The 20,516-nt window shown below is 42.6% G+C and overlaps 1 protein-coding gene across 1 annotated transcript in view; it reads right to left on the reverse strand.

Annotated features, from left to right (window-relative positions):
- Positions 1-2,452: 2,452 nt before the first annotated feature.
- Positions 2,453-20,516, reverse strand: part of LOC310939274 (zinc finger MIZ domain-containing protein 1-like) — an 80,056-nt gene continuing 61,992 nt past the window's right edge. The window contains exons 5-22 of the mRNA XM_083903981.1: positions 10,672-10,807; positions 9,787-9,901; positions 8,312-8,529; positions 8,002-8,206; positions 7,115-7,372; positions 6,840-7,022; positions 6,450-6,527; positions 6,195-6,363; positions 5,961-6,102; positions 5,346-5,556; positions 5,107-5,212; positions 4,847-5,007; positions 4,658-4,725; positions 4,489-4,557; positions 4,165-4,400; positions 3,912-4,069; positions 2,746-3,024; positions 2,453-2,638 (exon numbers count right to left, since the gene is read on the reverse strand). Coding sequence (XP_083760107.1) covers positions 2,531-2,638; positions 2,746-3,024; positions 3,912-4,069; positions 4,165-4,400; positions 4,489-4,557; positions 4,658-4,725; positions 4,847-5,007; positions 5,107-5,212; positions 5,346-5,556; positions 5,961-6,102; positions 6,195-6,363; positions 6,450-6,527; positions 6,840-7,022; positions 7,115-7,372; positions 8,002-8,206; positions 8,312-8,529; positions 9,787-9,901; positions 10,672-10,807 — 2,900 coding nt within the window. The 3' untranslated portion in view covers positions 2,453-2,530. The remainder of the gene's footprint in view (positions 2,639-2,745; positions 3,025-3,911; positions 4,070-4,164; positions 4,401-4,488; positions 4,558-4,657; positions 4,726-4,846; positions 5,008-5,106; positions 5,213-5,345; positions 5,557-5,960; positions 6,103-6,194; positions 6,364-6,449; positions 6,528-6,839; positions 7,023-7,114; positions 7,373-8,001; positions 8,207-8,311; positions 8,530-9,786; positions 9,902-10,671; positions 10,808-20,516) is intronic.

Raw genomic sequence — 20,516 nt, forward strand, 5'->3', positions numbered from 1 at the left:
AACAAATCATATTTCTTAAAAGGCATTTAAACACAAATCAGGGGTGGTTAAATCAATACAATGCTGCAAATCGAAAGAAATTGGATTTCTAGCCTTACAGATTCATAAGAAAAGCAGTACAAAATAATTTACCAAAACAAAATGGGATAAAAAATGTAAATGGTCTCGTGCTTTTCCTTAAAAAAAAAAAAAAAAAAAAGCCACATTTTTCTATAAAATATAAACAATATGATGATTTTCTTTAAAATATGGTTGTGATATATCTTTAAAATACCACTGTGTATTGACAATTAGCAACAATTATGATATTCACATAGCTCACTAAATATACTGAAAGCCAGTTGATACCACATCTTTTTTTAAACCACTGTTTAAATCACTGTTTGGTTTCACTGATAAAAATGTGAACATATATTCATGAGTACACGACAGTGACCTTTTTCTTTTTTTCTTTTTTTTGTTGTTGATTCAAACACATCTGAGCATGGAAGAAAAATATTGCTTCAAACTGAGCTTAAGGTCTGAAACTTTGAAACGATGCGACACGATCACCTTGTAAGGAGAGCACAGAAGAAGATGGGACGACTGTGTATACTGGACAAGTGCAAGACGGAGTACACTGGGAGGAAAGTGATGAGAAAGCACGGTTGACTCGCAGGAAATAGCTTATGAGATGTTTGGACAGGCGGCGAGGCAGCCGTCGTACGCTGGTTACAAACAGAGTCAGTGGTCGGATGGGAGTTCTGGAGCAAATGTGGTTACGTTTGGACGACTAATGATCAAAGGACAAATATTACCAAGGATGATACAAAAATATTCACAATGATATTTACAGTACAATAGCATTTCTTCAAAAATAATACATTTGCATACTGAACAGCACTCTTCTCAAAAAGTGAAAATGAAAACAAACGTGGCTAAATGTTGGCACCAATACTGCTTAAAAAAAAAATAAAAAAAACACCTCTTGAACAGTAGTGATGGATAAACTGTATTTGTCCAATATCTTTGAAATCAATATTACCTCACCACTACACACACACACACACACACACACACGCACACGCACACACACACACCCAATCAACACAAACATCTCCATTCTCATCTCATCTAACTTTGGTGATGTTGCGTAGTTTCCCAAATAATCTGTGGATAGTTTTTTAATTATGCAGCGACAAAAAACTAGAAAAACAACAAAAACATATAACACCGTATATCTGGCAAACACATGATAAATGTATCGCTGATAACGGCATTTTCCCTTCAGTGTTAGTGTTAAATAAATCATACTAAATCTGACAGAAATCAAAAACAAACAAACAAACAAACAAACAAACAAAAAGCTGCGGAAACAGCAACTGATAAAAACCACACAATATCTCTTTTTTTTTAACCACTTGGAACAGCACTAGACAAGGGCTTGGCACACATGCACTTCTGTAGACTACTGAAACAGCACATCATTTAACAGGGAAAGAGATGCAACTTTGCAAAATTGCTGACCCGAGTAACAATGGGGCTCATGCAGAGCAAAGGGGCACAGAAGGAGTTGGAGCAGGAAGCAGTAAATGCAGCAGGATGGTCAGAAGAACCCCAATCTCTCACCGTGTACCTTTCATTTCCATTCAGATCACTCCGCTGTACAGGAGGATGATCACTATACAATATGTAGAAGCACACATATGCTCTTCTTGTTATCTAATATAAACCTTCTTTTTGTTGTTGTTTGTTTTTAGTGAGGCCAAAATCTTCTCCATTCCAGTTGTTAACCCTTACAGGAGTGAAAAGCAGGGTTGGATCTCTTTTTGACAAAAATATGTATGTATCACAATTGTAGACAAAGTGGAAGCCGATCACTCTCAAAATTCATTGCCAGAAGAGCAAAAGTTGTTTTTAAAAAACTTTTTTTTTTTGACAAGGACAGATATACACGGATCTAACTGATCTTGTTTTCATTTGTACAGACTTATATTTTTTTTTTATTTTTAGTTTTTTTGCATTGCCTAAATCTCTTGTGCTTTTTAGATGATGTGTGGTGGACAAAACATTGCGACTAACCAGACCAGTCAGGGGAATGGAGCTGTGACACCAGGAAGCTGTGGCCTCTCAGATTGGAATAACAATATGGACATAACGCACACTGGCCAGATAGCGCAAGTATTTTTTTTTTTCTTCTTTTTTTTTTACACTTAATTCCTTTTTCTTCTCAAAAGGAAACAAAATATAATAAAAAATGCTACAATGTGTTTCTAATGTGCACACATACACGTGTGTGGCATTAAAAAAATCAACTGAGTATAGCTGCACAGTTCAAAGGTATCGCCGCGGGGTGAGCTTCCCACTGTGTGTGTGTGTGTGTGTTTGAGTTTGAACCTCTTTCAGTCAATCTGCGCTGGCGAATGAAAACTGTACAAGAGGAAGAAGAGAAAGGGAGTGCATCTTTGTGTTTATCAAGTACTGAGCGACCGCTCCGGGCTCTCAGGGAAACTGCAGGCAGTCAGAAAAGTTTGTGTGTGTCTGAACCGCCTCAGTTGTTTTCGAAGAGTGACAGAAGGTCATCGTTGCTATTGCTGGGAAGGTCGGGGGGGTCCAGGTACGACAGCAGCTCATCTGGGTTCGCGAGCTCCGGTAGAAGCTGTGAAGAAGAAGAAGAACGACACGATTCTTGTTCAGTAAACAGATAATAATAAAGATTTGCTTTAAAAAAAAAAAAAAAAAAATCAGCTGTATGTCAGGACTCACGTCTAGAGATGGCTCGGGCATGTCCGAACCAGCTTGGCTGTCCAAACTGCTGGAGGGGTTAAAGGTGAGGTCGCCATGGGGATGGCTGTTGGGGCCGGGTTGCTGCTGTTGTTGCTGTTGCTGTTGCTGTTGCTGAGGAGGTGGAGGTTGTCGCGAGGGCTGCGGATGCCCGCCGTGGTGCAGCTGCTGCTGCCCCGATTGGCTCCCAGGGTGTGGAGACCCATGTAAGCTCTGCTGCAGTGGACCATGTGACGGGTCGTTGCTGGCAGAGTGAGGTATCTGCACAGTGAGAGGGAGATGTTTCATTATTGATTGATCTAACAATTATTAGAGATGGGAACCACAAGTATCGGTCTGATATCGGATAGATAAAATTTTTAAATCTGATATGTATAACGCATGCTTCACTATGCACAGACTACAACAATGTAAGTAAAAATCAGTAAAAAGCATTTTAGCTGAGTCATGTTTGGGCTTTTTGTTTCTTCTTATTGGGAGAACAATATTTCTTACACAGTTGGAGAATCATGTCTGAAATGACTCAGCACAAATGTGTTATCAACAGCTTCATAGTTCATTAATCAAAAAAGTTTGTGATATCAGTATTGACACGGACACAAAAAAGTGGTGTCGTTACAATCCTTAATAATTATGATAACTTGAATATATTTTCTGGTGTTAAACAGTCATAACATCACAATTTGTGAAATTAATGATTAAATCCTTATAATTAAGGATTCTCGTCAATTTCAATTTAGCATTTCAAGGTCAGCTTTAAAGTATTAGTTTAACTGTTTTAGCAAATACATGTATTTGATTTCTTGTGTGTCTTTATAACAGCAGGAGTTAATAGGTATCACTTTATATTATAGTATGAAAAAATATGCTAGTAGAGTGCTAATAATTGTTTCAAGTAACATAATGTAGGATTGTTAATATTAATTCAAAAATGTCCATGCATAATAGTGATTCTTATTATCAAGCTAATACTGAATATACTGTAATATTATCTCCTCATTATTAACGAGCTGGAAATCACAATACAAATAGGATGATATGACCTATTACAAGGTTGTAAGAGTAAAATATGATAAAAAATAAAAAAATAAAAAAACGGGAGAAAAGCAAGTAAAAAACTAGGTGAATAAAAAATATATAGAACTTACTGAGTCAGGCATATTGTGGGAGAGTGGCTTGTCTTGCGTCATCATGCTGTTCGGCATGTCAGGCGGATGAGACAGTTGCGGACCGTGCATGAAATCATTCATGGATGTACCACCAGGGGTGCCGTGAGGGAAATCAAAGCTCCCGTGGTAACTGTTGCCTAGCAACAATAAATAAATGGTTTAGTACATGTGTCAATTAATTGCATCATTTGTAAGCTTGCTGAAGAGGCTTTGTGCTGTGACTGCCTGGTACCTTGGCTGCTGTATTCGCTGTTGTTGCTCCCTTGTTGAGAAGGGTACGGCGAGGGTCCGGGGCCGAGCTGAGCTATCATCTCCATCACATTTGGCATGATCATCTGGCTGGGACTCATAGTCTTAAACCTCTTCGTCAGCGGTCCGTCTGGATCCTCCTTGATGTGGATGTCAGATTTGATAGCAACAGGCCGCCAACTACACGTCGGGTCGATGGTCACTTCCTCAAATTCCGAGCTGGTGAAATACAGATGCAAGCAAATGTTTCAGACACAAGCGGAATGGTGTCTGCATTGCAAATGTATTGTATTGTGCGTGGACTTACTTTTGGATGGCGTTCAAGATTCCCCACATGTACTGGTCCACTTCAAGTCCTTCTAACAATGCTGTTTTACTAATTAGAGAAGAGAAAGCTGGCTTAAAACACTGCAAGACATTACAGTAAACTTTAAACAGGGCAAATACTGCAAGGTTTCTAAGCAGGATATACTTACTTGCATACAGGACATCGCCATGTCCCCCGCTCACAGTTGAGTTGTAAATATGATTCCAAATCAAAGCACTGCAAGAAAGACATAAAAGAGAAGTCGGTCATTATTTCTATGCAGTAAATGTGTCCCTGAATGCATCATATTCTTGACTCCCAGTGCGTTTCTGTTGTTTTTTTTCCCTGTGTTGCTTACCTGAACGTGTTTACAGTCGTGACCTCTCGCCGGAAGCTGTATTCGTCGGAAGGTGATGGGACATTTGAGGGAAACCTTGATGGCCGTCTGCTCCACGCCGTCCTCGCCGTTGAGCGTGGTGTTGCCCGATGATGCTGCTACGCTACTGAAGTTCCTCTTAACTTTAAAGCAGAGGGACAGAATAATGGTGTGTGAGCAGACTGTCGAGAGTGATCGGTAACATCGGGGTGCAGAAGGTGACTTGTTTTTTTCTTGAATACCTTTGGTGATGCAGTGCTCTGCAGGCAGAAGCCTCTTCTTCAGTAAGCCTTGAAGGACAGAGCGAACGGAGGGCCTGTGCACCAGCTGCAGCACGAACAAGTGCGACTGTGGGGACAATTATCAATCGTCACTTTCACAAGCATTCTCCTCAGTCTCATGTTTCACCATATGTACATAGCAACTATTTTTTGTGTCAAGATTTATATACCTCTTTATTTTTTGAGATTTTTGTACTCACACAGCAGCAGGCAGTGACTGTGATCTGGATTGTGTTCCTTCCCGGCTGGCATACGTGTTTCAAGTGCAGGGGTTTGTGGGATGTCTTGTTGTCGCCCCTCTCGATGGTGAGCGGCGTGGCGTTGACGCTGACTTGGACCGATGCCGGCCAGTTGGTGTTCATCTGACGGTCTTCGTGATGGTAGCACTTAAACTGTAGCTCCAGGTCCGATCTGGGAACGAAAAGAAAAGAAAAGAAAAAAATAATTAATAAAGTGTACTCATGCTGACCCTGCCATATATAATATTGTCTGTTCATATGCTCAGCACGACACGACAGATTAACCGTTAATGCAGATCCTGCTCTCGTGGCTTTAACTATCTTCATCTTCAGGAAATAGATATTTCACGATCACTACGATTGTTAAAAAATGAGAAATCCCCAATGAAACCATCCATGTTGGTTTTACTCACAACTACGATATTTAACACCAGCTGTTGTAAAGTAATTTACGAGACCTAAAACTGCAAAAGTGTTTACATGGAGGTTACTGGAAGAAGACCAACTATTTTATTTACATTAGGATATCTGGTAAGACTATCTAAAAAATACGCCCTGCATTAATTCATGTCTTACCTCCACATGAGTGTCTGGTGCACAGAGGGCCGTAGGTGGAAGACGTGGTTGCTGACAGCCAGGTTATGCTCTAGCCTGAACGGCTCTAAGACGACGCCATCTCGTACTGGGAACGTCAGACGGAGCTCCTCGTTGTGGTTGGCTGTTTGGGCGTAGAAAAATACCAGTGAGGCAATCACACGTTTCAAAACATGTAGAAAAAAAACACATTTTCTCCACAGTTATTTTACTGACCTGAGGGTGGCGGGAGAGCGGTCATATTTGGTTTGATGTCAGGAGGGAAGGGCGGCTTCACGTCCTGGTTTGGCGACAGGTATGGAGGGATGTTACTTCCTGGTGTCATTGGAGGGGTGGGGTTGCCTGGTACTGGAGAATGAGGATAGTTCCCCACTGGTCTGGGTGGCTGTAGAGAAAAAAAAACAATGAATTAATAAATCATACTTTCAAACGTTCAAGTGTAAGATACAAGTGGTACCAAAATGGACTTACCCCATTCATATTAGCCTGGTTGTACTGATATCCACTTCCAGAGAAGTTGTTTGTTTGCCCATTAAAAGGTGGCTCTTGCTGCAATTTCATAAAGCAAAATTGCCAAGATTATTTCCTCCTCCAAATTCAACAAAATGACGCACATTAACCGTCTTTAATACGAATATTAGCAGGTGTATATGTGGGAATATTGAACATTATGTGAATATGCTCAAAACATGGAATGAACGTCATTGATGTTCTTTTCTTTTTACTCTTGCATCATCGTTCCTTCGAGTTAAAATGCAATTAAATGTGTCTTTGACTAGTGAGATTATGATACAATATGCCCAAACATAATACTCTGCAAGTAGACCTGAACATAAAAAAGGAAAATCAATCACAATGCACCTTATAGTACTGGCCCATAGCACTGCTGGGTGGTGGGTATTGGCCCTGTAGCTGCTGTCCTGGCATCCTCTGCCCAGGGTAGTTCGGGGACGGCAGCGGCCTGGAGGCGTTGGGTGTGGGGTACTGCCCCTGCTGGTTAGGGAACTGGTTGTTTGGTCCATACTGCTGACCACCATAGTTTGGCTGCACATGCAGAAGTGAAAATCATATTCAGCATACAGCAGGATAAGGATGCAAGTCTTTGAAGTGAAAATGTGGTACTCGTATTCACTCACCTCCCCAGGGTACGGTCTTTTCATGCCCTGCATACCCATGCTCTGAGGTCGAGGTCCTGCATAGCCTTGCTGGGGCATCCTTTGACCATGGGCCCCAAAAGGCCCCATGCCTTGGCCCCTGGGCTGGTTCATTCCCATAGGGGGCCCACTCATGTTGGACGCATTCATGCCTGTGCTCATGTTTCCAGGGAGGGATGGTGGGCCACGGGGACCTGGCTGGTTCATGAACTGGCTGTTGTACGCTTGGTTTGGTCCCATCTGGAAAGAGGAACTCATCTGGAAGACAAAATGTTTGCATGCAACTGTCAAGACAACCGGGAAAAGATAAAACCCCTGGGAAAATATGTGCTTATTAGCTCAATTATGGAAGTTGGAGTGCATAACTTTTAAATATTAACGAATATCTGTTACATTCAAACCATTGTCAAATGAGTTCACGCAATGCGGATTAAGCTCCACACAACTCTCTCTCTGTTTCTCATTATACCTGTGTTTAGATCTTGGTTATTTTTTGTAAAGACTCACGAAGGCAACTGCAACATCAACATTGCACTAGTAAAGTGAAACGGGTGCAAACTAGGTGTGTTCAGTATCAAAATAAAGTTTCAGAAGGGAATTGTATTGTTTAAAAGAACCCAGTTGTTGGGGTCAGGCCTGGAATCACCACAAGTTATGCATTGCAGCTTTAATTATTATGTACATGTTGGCTCAATTTCAACTCCATCTTATATCTCAGTCTTAACAATGTTCAGTAATAAGTATAAATCCATTGTTAATGAAAGGATAGAACTGGAACAGACTCCTAACTAATGTGCGATGAACACAAATGCACTAAATTCCATCATAAACACACACAGGGGACATCACTAATGTGTTTCTTGACCTACCGGTCCGTATTGGTTCATGTCCTTGTTCTGGGTTTCCTGCTGCAGGGCAGCTACAGTTGCCGTTGCGGTGGCTGTTGCTGTGGCGGCGGCCGCTGCGACTGCAGCGGCGGCGGCCGCAGCAGCAGGCTGGGTGAAGTCTGAAGGAGGGCGAGAGTGTGGAGGGATGCCCATTCCACCAGGTCCTGCATTGGGCCCTCCTGGGTAGCTGGGAAATGAAGAATAGCTTTTTTAGAAATGAGCACGGGCTGTGATATTCTCAGGATTTATCGCAATGATTGCAAGAACCAACAATAATACGCTGTTCACTTACCTTCCACCAAAGCCCCCTCCTCCGGGGTAGTTGGGTCGTCCGTACATGCCCTGCTGCATGTAGCCCTGGTTGGAGTTGCCTTTGCTGGGGAACTGCTGCTGAGGCCCAGGGAACTGTGGCGAGTTCATCCCTGGATTGTTGCCAGACATTCCCGAGCCCATTGGGTTTCCCCCAGGATTCATGGGATTATTGTTGTTTACCATGGGATTCCCCAATACCTGATGGACATAGATATTTATAGAGACATCAATGTGGAGAACAAGAGTCGTCCTCTTGATGCCCAGGAAACGTGAAAGGAACGAAGTGGTGGCAAACAGCCATTAGGCAAAAACACAATCCCAGATTGGCTGAATGACATATACATGAATACAGGAGGTGTTGGAATAGCAGCCTTCAAGGGTGGAAAGTGACTGGCTGTCCTCAGTGAGGGGAGGTGGGGGTTATAGCGTGTTAAAGCTGTAAACCTCCAAATAAGGTGGGAGTTTGAACAAAGTTGAGATAAGATCAGTAAGGAAAAAGAACAATTTGCTTGTGGATGTGGATGGAGCATCTTAGTGCCCTCTATGGGCTGAGTACCAGACCACAACTGGGAAACACGATGCCTCTCGTGTCTGCTGTGTAATTCCAATTGATGAGATGTTTGTCACTAAACTAATAAGAAGACAAAGCTTTTGGTTGATTTGAAGTTTTAACATCCAGGAGGACCCTGGGAATTGTGTTTTTGTGTTGCCTGATAAAGGTTGGAATAATTCTAAAATAAGACTTAACAGTTTGTCCAGGCATCACTACTTCACAAACACCGCTGTAATATTTGTTGAAAATATTCCATACTGATTTTGATTCTGCTCCAGAAACACAATTGTTATAATTTAGATGTAAGAACAGACGGAACCACTGATCACCACGTCCAAAAAAAAATCTAATTAATGCATTTTTTAACTTCTCACCAGCAGAACGAACAGTGAACACATTTATCAAGATTCAAAACAGAAAAACAGTCACTGCTGCCAAGGAATAACATACATTTCAGGCATATGACATCGTTGAAACGTGTTCCTTCAACTCAAAATGTGTGGCATATGTTGAGTTATATTTAACTTTTTCTTTCAACTCCATAAGCTAAACAGTATGTGGCACAAAAAGCAGATTTTGTATGGAAATGTTTAAAGTTCTGGTTTCAAACTAGTACCACATAATACTTTGCAGCACACAAAGAGAACATAGGAGTTGTGGATATTACACATTACACCACAACAGGATTTAGAATAAGCCACACCTAACATTGTATGCATTAGTTTAGAGTTACATCAATTTTCCAGTACGTCACACTTACATGTCCTGGAGACAAATGAAAAACACCTCCTGATGAGAAACGTTTGGCAGCAACATTTAATTAAAAAAAACCCAAAAAACTACAGGAATATGATTTTTTTTTTTTGACTAAACGCAGTCCACTCAGAGACACTTTTGCTCACCTGGCTCTGAGACGTGTTGGTAACGCCCCACACTGTGGTCACCACAGACAACGAACCTGGAGGCTGATTGGCGTTCTGTTGCCAGGGAACTGAGTCGTAGGGAAAAGACCCATCTCTGCAGGGAACAGACATACGCACGGCATGAAGGCAAAACAAAATGTCTCCTATGACACTGCACACATCCAGTATTTGATTAGTCATTGTAAGCATGACTGTGATATGGGAAAACAAAGCACTGACAAGGAAGATTGTAAAATATTACAGCACCTACGGCACAAGAGATGAAGCAAGGAAATGTGGGCATTGTCTTCATCATTTGTCTACATTTTGATCTCAAGTGGGCCGTACCACTAAAATAATAGCATAATGACCTATAAACAACAAGATCTCCAAATGTTTCCCTTTGTTTTACATGAACAACCTGAAAAAACACGTGCAATTTCAACAATATTATGCCTAAGTTGGCTCTACAAATGCATAAACTATTTAGTCACAGGTATCTGGAACTGAAAAACATAGTAATTTCTGTTGGCCGGATTGGACCCTCTGGCGGACCGGATCTGGCTAGTTTATTTAGACATTTTAGAGGGATTGAGTTTGGTTGTTTTTGACTTGGTTGGTAGATGAATTTTTAGCTTTGCATTTCGAATTGTGGGTCATTGTTTTGTTTTTTACTAACTACATCTACCAGAAGTGTGGGAAGTACTGTCTGTCCTCACTGACTGCATAAGCAGTTTCTCTGGTCACTGATCCATAAGGAGCACTGCTCCTCACGTGGACAAGAAGGGCTTTCCCCGAGGGCCCGGCCTGTCTGTTCACACTCCCAACACACACACAAACACAGCACGCACACATGCCAAAAAGTGCAGCAGTGTGAACACTGACCCGTGTGAGAGGCCGGGCTTCATGGAGCTCATGGGGGGCTGCATGGGCACTTTTCCCGGAGGCTCGTTCTGCCTGTTCTTCTGGTGACGGAGGAGGAGGAGGCGTCCAAGTTCCTCACACCAAGAGGACAGTAGAGCTGGAAGAGGAAGGGAGAAAAAAAACAGAGTGTATCAGTGTTGCTGTTGAGGCCCTGGAGTGAAATGACTGCAGAGGTAACAGGCCTCCACTGCAAACACTGCAAAAAGTGACTGTGTGAAAGCAGGAAGGAGATGAAACAACAACTTAGGAACAGAGGCGTCTGAGCAAAACTGGAATGACCTGATTGAAAAAAGAGACAACCTTGTGTAGTTTTTTTGTGTGTTGACTGGGATACCTCCAAAATAAACACTGTGTGCAATGTCAGACCTCAACTGTACAGCAACATTAAACATCTGATGCTGAGTGATTTAACGTCAATCAATAAGCGAATCGTAAAGGCTGCAGTTTATTTGTTATTGTTTTGTTTAAATAATTTTGAAAAATCAGATACCAGGATATTTATTGTACATGTTGGAAATAATGTCATTATTATGGAAAAATTGTGAAAATCAAATCAGAATATCTGTAAGTAAATCACTATTACATATTTGTCTCAAATCATTCAGTCCGACCATCGACATTTTAAAAAGTTAAGACCTCCAGTTAGATATATTTTCTTATTTACGTCCTAAAATTAATATTTTTTCCCCCTTGCTGGTTTGATTATTCCTGTTATTTTACAAACATAATATCATTCTGCTTATGATGGGACTAGTTTGATATAACAATCTACGTTCACATATTCAGAAGCACAATAGGATCATAGATTCTGTTTCTGTTCCACTATTTATTTATTGAAAAAGTATGCGCATATTTCCGGGGGCAGAGTGCGTGCGATCACTGAATCAAAAAGGATAAATGAAGAGAAAATGCAGGAGCCCATTGAGCAACTTCTTAAAGCTATCCAGTCCTCTTACTGTCTCTTTCAAACCTAATCTCTATATGGTTTAATATTATAGAGTTTATATTTCTTTAATGGAACTGCTTATACTTATCTGAGGAACTGTAAAAATTCAAAACAAACCCTGTAAAATGTGTTCTGCTCACCATTCACAAACAAATGGAATCGTACAGAATCTAAAATAAATAAAAATAAAAGATTTCACAGGATCAAACAAGAGGAGGCACATTTATGCAGCATCATAACCGATCAGCTTCAGTCCAGCGAGTCACTGCTGTTCTTGGCCACTAGGGTTCACTCTGGGGCTGCAGATGATCTACAGCCCTTCCCTTCTTCCCCACCTTCCTACCTACCTCACACTTAGGTAGCTACCACAGAGTGCATTTGATCGAATCATGTGCTTTTCATCTGCAGTGTATGTTTTTGTACCATTCCAACTACAAAAGACTTTTCCTCTCTCTCTCTCTCACTTCCTCTGCCTGCTTCTAGCCTCTCTCTCACTCTCTCTCTGCGGTGTCACAGGAGGAAGGGAATGTGGATTCAATCAAAGAGCAGGGCAGCCACCTCCTCTCAGGATTCACAGCACTTCTAGGTTGAGTGAGGAGCGAAAGAGGGAGGGGAGGGGCGGGTTGAAACGGAGCACTCGGTGATTTCAGCTGCAGTTTGTGCGCCAAAAAAAGAGAAGAAGGGAAAAAAGAAGCCACGTCGATATGACAGGAGACAGTGCAGGCTGTCCTCGTAAGCAAATTCACGACCCGCCACCACAGAGAGGGGGAGAAAGAGAGAGAGGGAGAGAGAGAGAGGGAGAGAAAGGTTGAGTGAATCAGTGAGAGGAGACACATCAGGCTAATGGGGCCGATGGGAGGAAGGAACAAACAAAAGCTTATGACTCCCATCACAAACATGGCAACCCAGAGATTTGACCACACATCACATAAGTGCTTGCAAACAGAGCAGAAGCCCACTGATACACGCACACACACGCAGAGGTAACACAAACACGACTGTCCTCCCATCGCGCCACGTTTTCCGAGGACAAAACAGAATTTCTGCATCGGTACACAAACACACACCTTCTCCACTCAGAGCATCGCACCCCAAAAGGCACCTCCTCTCTTTTCATTTGAACACTGAGCACACCAGCCATGCTCTGTGTAAAGATGAGGGCTGGAATACAAAAGACATGTACAGATGGTACCAGCAGTCTCCTCTCCTCTCCTTTCCTCTCCTTTCCTCTCCTTTCCTCTCCTTTCCTCTCCTCTCCTCTCCCTCCCACTCCTTTAAAAGCAGCATGGGGCTCAGGCGCAGAGGCAGCTGGGTTTTTCCTCCTTCCCACCCGCTCATGCTCCCTCTCTCTTTCCTCCCCTCCCTCCCTCCTCTCCTTGGCAAGCAGGTGCCAGGAGACAGGCCGTGCTGTTCCTCCAGAGGATTGATCTGACTTCACCACGGCTGTGCTTTTTGGTTGACAGAAAAGGCCTCCGCAGTTCTCCTCTATGACAAAACACCACAGTTGCACGTGGATGCACAGACCCATAGGTTAGTTTTAATTAAATACAACGGGATCTAAGCAAGACTAATAGGTTTACGAATTTCACATCAACATTGGAACGTCCTGTAGTGTTTTATCAGGCCCCTCCCTCTCCCTGGACCCCCTCCTGATGTTGAGAGTTTTCAATTCAAGGGCTTGGCCACCAGCCAGCATGTTACAGCTCAATTAGTTCCCATTATTCTTTTCAAACAAGGGGTAACTTACACTTCTTCTGTGTTGATAAACATGTCTCTGCAATTTATCTCCTAACTGCGGCACTGAGAGGCCGTCTGGCTGAGGAGGACGATATGCTTGTTTCACGCTGAGGCCGACATCAACAGCCGCGGGACAAAAATAACAACAGCGTCGAGCCGAGCAGAGAAATGACAATATATATCCGAGCGAAGGAGGGAAAGAGGAAGCACCAGTGCTGGCACTCGAAGAGGAATTATTCTTCCCCGCCATTTGAAAACAGGGCTTATCATCGCCACACAAAATTACCACCTCAGCTGAGCTTCAGCCTCTTTCAATGGAGTGGCACTCTGTCATTGACTCAGCAGATAAACTTCAGGTTTCATATGACAGCAGGAGGAACAGCCGCCCCATAACTCCTCAGAGTCTCTCCCAAGTGTCTCCCAGGACAGTGGGAATGATAAACACATAAAAATGACTGTTTCTCTTCCCCCTGTTCCACCACAGACTGCCTTTCACACCAACTCATCTGTGACCCTCCCTCAGAAGAGCCAAATCTGGAAATAATTGTCTCAGGTGTAACTTCATCCAAATCATAACGACTCCACTGGAGTGAATCAAAGTGCCGTTTTGTTACTGCAGAGCATCTTCCTGTTTACACTGGTCTCCCTGGCGGCGATTGGTCTCCATCTTCCATGAGGAGAGGAGCCTTCTCTGTTTGCCTTGTAGATTGTCCCAGGGGCCCCCGAAAGAGTCTCAGCCATATTGATATTCTGGTGCTCAGCTGCACAGCCTGATGGTCAGCCATGGACGGAGGGCGGGGAGTGCATCTGCTGGGACTAGATGGGTGGTTCAGTGGCTGGGCCTGCAGCTTCCAGCTTCACCCTCTGTCATACAGCCCAGAGGGGAACATGACAAATGACATGGGCTGCATCTCTGACAGTTGTTCAATGCTCTTCCTGATGATAATGCTCCCCCCACTGCACACACACACACACACACACACACACACACACACACACACACACACACACACACACACACACACACACACACACACACACACACACACACACACACACACACACAGACAGACAGGAGGCACACATATAACCTGCGCTCATTATTTTGCTTCCCTGGAAAAATAAGACCTCTAAATGTAAGGGCCAGTCAACCTTAATGATAAATAACACATTTTCTCAAGTACCTGCAGTCATTTCACACATCTGCCACAGGGATTTCTGCCTGTTCTCTGATACACTTTATTTGTGCTGGTCCACATATGAGGATTCATTCTATAATACACCCTTGAGGGTTATTTGGCAGATATTGAATATAAACAATAATGATAATAATAGCAATGAATATGAATGATTCATTTATTTAAAACACAAATTTAGTTTGGTTTTCATAGCCTTTGAATATTTATTTTTGCACATTTTGCACTTTAAAGTGGGAGCTTGACCTTTAAATAACTAACGATTGGACAGTTGTGTGCTGAGGGTTTTTCTGCACCATGTGAATTAATTCTGCAGCTACACCGTTGCTTTAATATTGGATCTGTAGAAGCTGACAGCTACAGGTCCTACTTTGACTCTCTGTCCATCTGCACTTGCTGAGCACGGGTTTCACGCCCTCAGGCTCTAAATCTGCTAGGACCAGGAGACGCTGCGAACTCGGCAGGAGTCATGTCATTCGACTCATTGTAACTTTGATAGTTTTCTAAGTTGTTGCAAATAGACATTTGATCATTTTCACTTTGTATACAGAGCGCTAGCTTTTTTCTTTAGGAGCAAACAAATGTATTTATGCTCAGTCTTTTCATTGCTCTGGGTTATACAGTATACATATATATATATATTTATATAAGTAAAATGCTTGCACTGACTTCTCCCTCCTCTCCTCATTTTTATGTTGCATTTCCAAATTCCAAGACTGAAACGTAACAGCTGTAGTGGAGTGCACCTCCTTAGTAATAAAAGTATATAGCAGCTAGTATGCATACACAACGTGGGGACTGTAAGAACTGTGACTGGTGAGTTTGGGCTATTAATTTCAGTGACACACACCGAGTATATCATCATCCCCGCTGCAAATGTTCGATACCTACCATGAAACAAGGCAGACTTTCCCACAGTTACTCTTATATCACCAACAAGCCCAACTGTGAAAGGATGAACTTGATGATAGATCAGTCTGCTATTGTGAGGGTGATAAATCAACACAGATGCTTTAGGTATCTACTCCGTGACTTCTATTATTCCCCTATGTCAACTATAAATCCATCATACAAAAAGGGGATAGTCACTATAAAAACTGACACCATGACGCACCACAAGCAACTCAGACGCCGTTTCCGGACACATAATCTTCCACACTTTGACTACAATAAATTAAAGCCCATTCAAATCAATTATATGTGTAGAAGATAAATTCTAACGTGTGTGAGCTCACCCCTTTAAAACAGACATAATTATGATAGACAGTGAGTGGGCACATGTGAGAACAACCTGTGGTGCATAAAAACATGACATGAATGGCTACCATTAAAAAAAAAAAAAAAAGGGTGTCTTTTCATTTCCTCCCTCTCTGTCGCTTTCTTTCCATTTTCTGGCGTGGCATTGTAGGGGAAGCAGCAGGTAAAGCAGATGCCAAGAACTCTCATGACCGCCAACCCCCCCCCCCATCCCTTCCTTCCCCTTTCCTCCCTCCTTGCTCTGTATCTAATGGACACCTGCTCCCTTGTCAACCGTGGCGTTCCACCTGGCGCCGTCCCACATGACTCGGTCACTAACGTCCGCGCAGTAACATACAGTACACACCCTGTCACCGCACTCGCGTTATTGGCAGCACTTTGTCACTTATATTCCCACATGAACTGTAACAACCGAGCTCAACTTTTGCTGTTAACCTGTCAAAAAGAATCACGACCCCTGAGCTGCTTGTTTGAAGACATTTAGCCTGAAGGGCTGAAAGGAGAACAAAGACCATGAGCAAACTAACAAGAACGTCTCTAGTGGGCTTCCACTCGCTGGTTACTGATGGGGGGGCTATTCACTTTCTATTCATCCCCCCCCCCCACCCCCATTTCTCTGGCCAGAATGGTTTGAATGGACACAAGCCTCCTGCAGGCCAAAGTCAATTAAAATAAGAGAGAGTCTTGGAGCCTGAGTATCCCTGGTAACTGAAAGCACCTAAGAGGCCATGTAAAACAGCCACATTTAGATTTAGCCAAGGAATTCATCACTTCTAATGGTCCCCCAGAACTACACAAAATAGGAATTTACCTCATGACATATTACAAAGCTATATGAATAACTAGTTGCTGTGAAGAAAAAGCTCATCTGGTGCCAAAGCGGCATGTATGTGAATAAACGCCATGTAAATCATCTCCCACTCTGCCTCGCGGCTCTGAGCCACACTCTCCACATGGATGCCCACCTGGCAGCCATCAAACCTTTCTTTGTCTCCACACAGATGCCACACATTATTCACCGAAGCCAGTTTTCGAGAACGAAACCAAAACGACCCGTCCATCACGCCGTCAGCCCAAAAAAAAAAAAAAAATGGCGCAGGTATAACAGGTGACAGACCTGCTGCGGGTAGATCTTTATACGTGTTCGCCCATCAAGAGATAATGAGGTGAAAGTCACAGGTGTACGGCCTTAAACACATGCTACATGTTTTTTTAAACTTGTCGGTCACCCTCTTAACGCTCTAATGCCTCAGCATGGAAGCAACTGCAAGCTGGGTGTTGTGAAATTAGACTGAAAAGTGACTTCATGAGGTGAGCTGCTGATAATTTCATGTTGGCAGAGCCGTTTCATGACATATTTCAGGGTGAGTGATGTTTCCACGAAGCTGATGAAAGTGGGAAAGATGTGTGTAGTGGCAACATGTGAATAGGTAGCGTGGTTGCCATGGGAGCATCACATCTGACACACTTCCACTGTTGTCCGTCACAGATCCGATCACTGGCACCTTCTTAGGGATCTACGTTTAAAAGGGCGCTTACTTATTATTTTGTATAATTTGATATTTTATCATTCATTATTGTATATTGTATGATTTTTGAAACACTGATTTCTTATGTTGGATGTTTGAATGTGCTTTAATGGGCCAGATCCTCATCTCAATGAGGGCCTTCAGGTTAAATAAAGGTCAAAATAATAATACATATTTGCAGCTGCTCAACTATGTCATTGAGCTAAACACATCTTTAGCTGAAATATAAAAAAAACAAACAAACATGAAAATGAGTATTTAGCAACTACACAGTGTGGATTGAAAGCATTAGCACTAACAACTATGAATCAGCGTGTCTGTTTAGGCCAGACAGCTGCCTCCTGTCTTCACCTCATCTTTCTCTGCTGCTTGCATTATTTCCTCTGCTGCTGCTCCCTCTCTCTCTCTGGGAAGTCAGTGATGTTGGAGTCTTGTCAATGAGTACTTAGGCCCATTGCCTCATGGGGAGCCAGACTTACTGGCTAGGTTTTATGGCCCATTTCAGAGCTGCCTCAGCTTAAATACAGCCTCCTGCTGGCCACATGGCCACAATGTCGTGCCATGTCCGTCCAACAAGGAGAAGGGGGGGGGTGGGAGACGGGGACGGTTGGCCCTGTGCCAAAAAGGTTTCACTGAGACCACGAGCATATGTGGCCTTGTGGAGGCAGGCGGCACAAGGAGGTTAAGAAAATGCGATGGATTTGGTGTTTCTGGGTCGCTTTTATGACATCTCGCATTTCTTTGTTGCGAAAACCAAAAACCTCTAAACACCGTATTGCTGAAAGATGGAAAAGCTTTCCCTAATTCCTCTAAACCTCCCACTTCTACTGTCACTACATTAAAATATCCAGCACGCCACTTTGCGATGTTAATTTGTACAAATATATGCGCAACAAACTTGCAGGATTTCTGAGTAAAAAGCCCAAAATGTCAGCGGTAAGACACTTATCCTTAAACGAAATGTGTTCCCAGATTGGAGGTAGAGATAATCCTTTACATCTTTAAGTAAAACCACTTGGCACTAAATAAATACCAACTGGAATGAGATACAATTTATGCCACAATCTTCGGATGGTTTTGTCAGATCTAATCACTGACTGTCATTTCTTGGCCATGATTACAGAGAAACCAACCTTATCCAAGGCAGGCCAGTACTTTAAAGGATAATCTCTCTTGGCACATATAATACATGTCTTTATGAAAAACAGGACATGCTTCTCAGTGTCTCTGTAAAGCACAGAGGTGGAAATCTATAGAAGTTCACCCCCTGGTGTGAATTAATTCCTTGTGAAATAGAGGCAAACATCTCCCCCAGACTACTGTTTAATCTTCAATCTGTTTCTCTTTGTTACTCTAGTTTATAAGCGGATTGAGAGCAAAACTCCACACAAACCTACACCTTTACGTCTTAATTCAGGAGCTGCAATCTGGCAAAGAATCTAGCAAGATTTCCACACTGCAGTGGTTTTATCTGATTTAATGTTTGATTTTATCTTACGTATTTTGTGTCAGGCACTCAATCATTTCCATTTATGTTCATACTACATTTTTTCTATATGAACTATTATTAACATTATTATCAACTCCCATGTCATATCTGTAGCAGTTTACTTTGCATTCCTCTAAAATGAGTATCCACGTCAGTCTAGCATTCCACGTCTACATACTCAAGCTCACATTCCGTCCCAGTAAGTGGCGGTAACGTGCAATAAGGTTTTGCCTTTTCAATTACTGAGACAAAAATGGTGACCACACAACAAAAGCATGAAGAGCTCTCTTGTTTGTTGATGTCGGCTGGCGAAGAAGACCAAAAACACCCAAAGAAGAAAATATAATGTGTGGCCACTCGGTGCGACAGATGGGGATTATAGTAAACATGGTTACTATCTTCATCACTGATGTCGACCAAAAGAAGAGTTCGCCATCAACTGGACCGGAAAATGTTAAACAACTAAAAACACTGCGCTGCATGGAGCATGCGTCGTCACCGTGCGCGGTCTGTGCGCTCACAACATCTGGGCTACTTGCTTATATCCATGTCCTCATAATAATCTTCCAGACATGGACAGACGATGACATTTACATCACACGGAACCAAGAGGGACTCTGCAGATGTGGAAAGTGTGAATCGTCCCCTGCTGTGACGGGACTTTATAGCTGAACAACGAGCTAATGTAAGGCAAAAATACTGGTATGAAAAAAGATGAAACGAGATAACTCACTGCAAAACTCTCCACTGAGACTGAATTAATGAACCGTTTTCGCCGCTCAGTGAAGCCGACTGCACCCGGACAATCCTGCTACCAGATTATCGGAGGAGCCATCCTGCAAAGCAGCGGATTATGGGAGCCAGACTGTTTCTCAGGGCAACAGGCTGATATTAATGAAGGCCCAGCCTTAAGCTTGTGTCTACAATGATACTAATTAGTCACAGAGCAGATGTGCCCAGGCTTGTGCCCACCTCAGGGTGCTGAGCAGGGCCTGTAGTGTCACGGCGGCATACGTTGGTGGTCGATTCACCTGTGACCTTTTCACAGTAGGCCTGGCGTCAATGCCTCCCTTCAGAAGTACAGTAGAAACAGACAGTGGAGGAGCCCGGGCCGGGTCCTGGCACCCTTCTACACTCATTAGAGTCACCCATATGTGCAACAGATCAGGCTTTGAACGATCCAAATAATGAAACTTTATTCAGCTCTTTGAGGATGTGTTTGTTCAGAACAAACCAAATAAACAAACATACATCTTAATCTTTCATTCATTTTATGAGGAAATGTTATATTTACTTGAGCTGCTGTAAGTTGTTGAAATTGCTTGAAATTCATTAAATTATTGGTCGATACAATATTCATAATTGGTTCAATACCAGTGCCCAAATTCACTGGATTGGATATCAGAAAAAGAAAACCCTTAATTTCCCATTCTATCCAAAGTATAGTATTTATCTTATCACATAATTCCTTCATTATGCACTCTGTGAAGACAAATGTCTGCCACCAGTCTCTTATAAGTGACGGACTGTAATCCCATTGAAACATACCATAAGCGCATTCTCATATTTTGTTATATAAAATGGCTTTAGCACCAAAAGTGATACTTGCACACGTGTTTACTACAGCTAACCGGTTTGCTCCGCTCTCAATT

This window comes from Microchirus variegatus, assembly GCF_963457635.1.
Source record: "Microchirus variegatus genome assembly, chromosome: 17".
In the NCBI taxonomy this organism is placed as follows: Eukaryota; Metazoa; Chordata; class Actinopteri; order Pleuronectiformes; family Soleidae; genus Microchirus; species Microchirus variegatus.